Source organism: Saprolegnia parasitica, assembly GCF_000151545.1.
Source record: "Saprolegnia parasitica CBS 223.65 unplaced genomic scaffold supercont2.522, whole genome shotgun sequence".
In the NCBI taxonomy this organism is placed as follows: Eukaryota; Oomycota; class Saprolegniomycetes; order Saprolegniales; family Saprolegniaceae; genus Saprolegnia; species Saprolegnia parasitica.
This window is the reverse complement of record NW_012156916.1, coordinates 1-2,137: the sequence shown is the minus strand read 5'-3', so window position 1 is coordinate 2,137 and position 2,137 is coordinate 1. Positions and strand designations below refer to the sequence as shown.

The following is a 2,137-nucleotide window of genomic DNA, read 5'->3' as shown; positions in this document are numbered from 1 at the left end:
CCTCGCCGGCTTTGACGCCGTCTACATCATTCTGACACCACCAGCAACGGTCGCGACGGATCGGATTCTGACCGAAATTGAAGGACTGCGCGTGTGCTACGCGTCGGCGCGGGAAGCGGCCGGCGCGCGAAATCTTGCGTCGTTGTTGTAGTTGGTCCATAGTGTATGAAAATGTTCATTGTCAACTCAATAGTCAACTCTATCTATTCGTCTATCGATCGACACGCTTTGTCGATAGCCCAGGCACTTTGGTGTCGACCCGTGATAGAGCGATGCGGCGCGCCAGAATCGCCGCCGTGTACGTACTCAAAGGCAGCTACCGCATACATCGACACCGCTTCGGCCTCACTGATAGCATCATCTGGCTCTGCCACGTCTCCTCGTTCGTAGGCTCTGGACGGTCTCTCTCTACGGTTGATGCAGCCTCTTACATAGCCACTGGCGGCGTACCTCTCCGAGTCCTTGCCGTGGCAACAAGGTACACACACTGCTCAAGCGCTGCAAGAAGCAGCACGTCGTTGCCGAAGTCGACCCGACACTTCTTGCGATCGCCGTCGTCGTCTACGGCCCGATCATCGCGTCCATTACCGGTCATGGTGCAGTCATCGTGCGCGTCTATCCGTGGATATTCTACTGTCTCGTGCCGGAGTCGCCGAAACCAAGAAGCGGATGGCGCCGTTCTGAGCATTGTCATAGGGCTACTGACGGCCAGCATTCCTCTGGTCTATGGTTTGATCGTCTGTACTAGTACGCTGCAGTGCTGTACGCGTGGGCGAGTTTTGAAGCATAGGACGCGGCTGGTGTCGTCGGCGAGCAAAGGTCAACTTCAGCCCGTTTCGCTTCAACAACGCGAGAACGTCGCGTTGTTCCGCGTCGCCCGGTCGCTTCGCATTGCACGGCAGCTTGCGGCGCGTGGCGGTTCGGTCCTCAGCGCCATGAACAGCCACCCACGTCTCAAGCACTGTCCGACCATTAGCTTGCGCGGCACCGATGGCTTCTTGCTCTGCTGCTGCGACGTTTGAACGGCCACGCTTGAGCCTTCTCACCTATTTGGATACCACGGCGGTACCCCGTGCATCCGAACCGTCGGAATTTGTCGCGCACGAACGATGGGCAGCATTAGGTATTGCATGTGGCAATCCGCAAGGTCCGAACTCCATGCACGTCCTACGCCCGCCGCCCGAGCCATCCCTGTGGTGCTTCTGCAGGTTTTCTTGGCATGCTCTCGCAATTCCACCAGTCTCAGAAATGGTTTCCTTCTCCTCAGTCACCAATAATGCCAGTCTCCGAAATGCCGTTGGCCTACGCACTGGCCCAGACGCACACCAGCGCGCGTGCGACGGAGCGCCCGTCATGACGTGGCGATCCATGATTGGCTCGCATAACGTTTCCTGTCCTCCTGCTTTTCGTCGCGTGGTACGGCGCAACCAATGATCAACATCGTGAAGCTTATTTGCCTGCCCCGTGCACAGATCCAGGTCATCGTATTCTCAAGGACATGAAATGATATGAAATACTACAAACAAAGAGGCTACCAGAATACCACGGACGTTCTAAAACTGACGAAGAAATGAAGCTATTGCATGCCCTTGGTAGCCCGACTGCTTGATTCCGCAACTCACGTCGACTACATGCTAGCGGCCTATCGGAGCCCCTTGTGAGATTCCTCTTGCCGTTCACTAATCGCGTCGTACGAGTACTAGTTGTGTGCTGAGCTGACTAACTACAGCTCTAACTATTAATACTACGTAGATCTACTACACTAATAACTTGTCCGAAGTCGTACGTGATCGGCAGTCGGTATCCATGTGACGACTTCAACGACGCACCGATTGCTCAAGCACGTTCGAGGTCGCCACACGGTCGCGGGAAGAATCCTGTGGTCTTGCCACGTACGGGCCAATCGCGGGGCTGCTTTCATTCACTTACCCTTTGTATTCTATACAATCTTCAACATGTCGCGATCCAAGCTTCGGACGGTTCCCAGTTTGCATTTTCGAAATCTCTGAGGATGGGCGACTACGGCCAATACATCGTCCCGACGGCGGACGTCATGATCAACTTCAAGGTGGGCCAGCCCGCCGAGACGATGCTGCCGCTGCAGCTCATCCGCGAGAGCGCAGCCGCCAAGTTCACC

General features: G+C 55.8%; 1 protein-coding gene across 1 annotated transcript; it reads left to right on the top strand.

The window, feature by feature from the left end:
* Nucleotides 1–272: 272 nt before the first annotated feature.
* On the top strand, nucleotides 273–684 carry SPRG_17234 (hypothetical protein; the record flags this gene model as incomplete). Its single annotated transcript, XM_012356609.1, has 4 exons — nucleotides 273–386; nucleotides 436–478; nucleotides 528–596; nucleotides 650–684. The coding sequence occupies 4 exons, from the start codon at nucleotides 273–275 to the stop codon at nucleotides 682–684; spliced, it is 261 nt and encodes an 86-aa protein (XP_012211999.1).
* Between the last annotated feature and the right edge of the window lie 1,453 nt (nucleotides 685–2,137).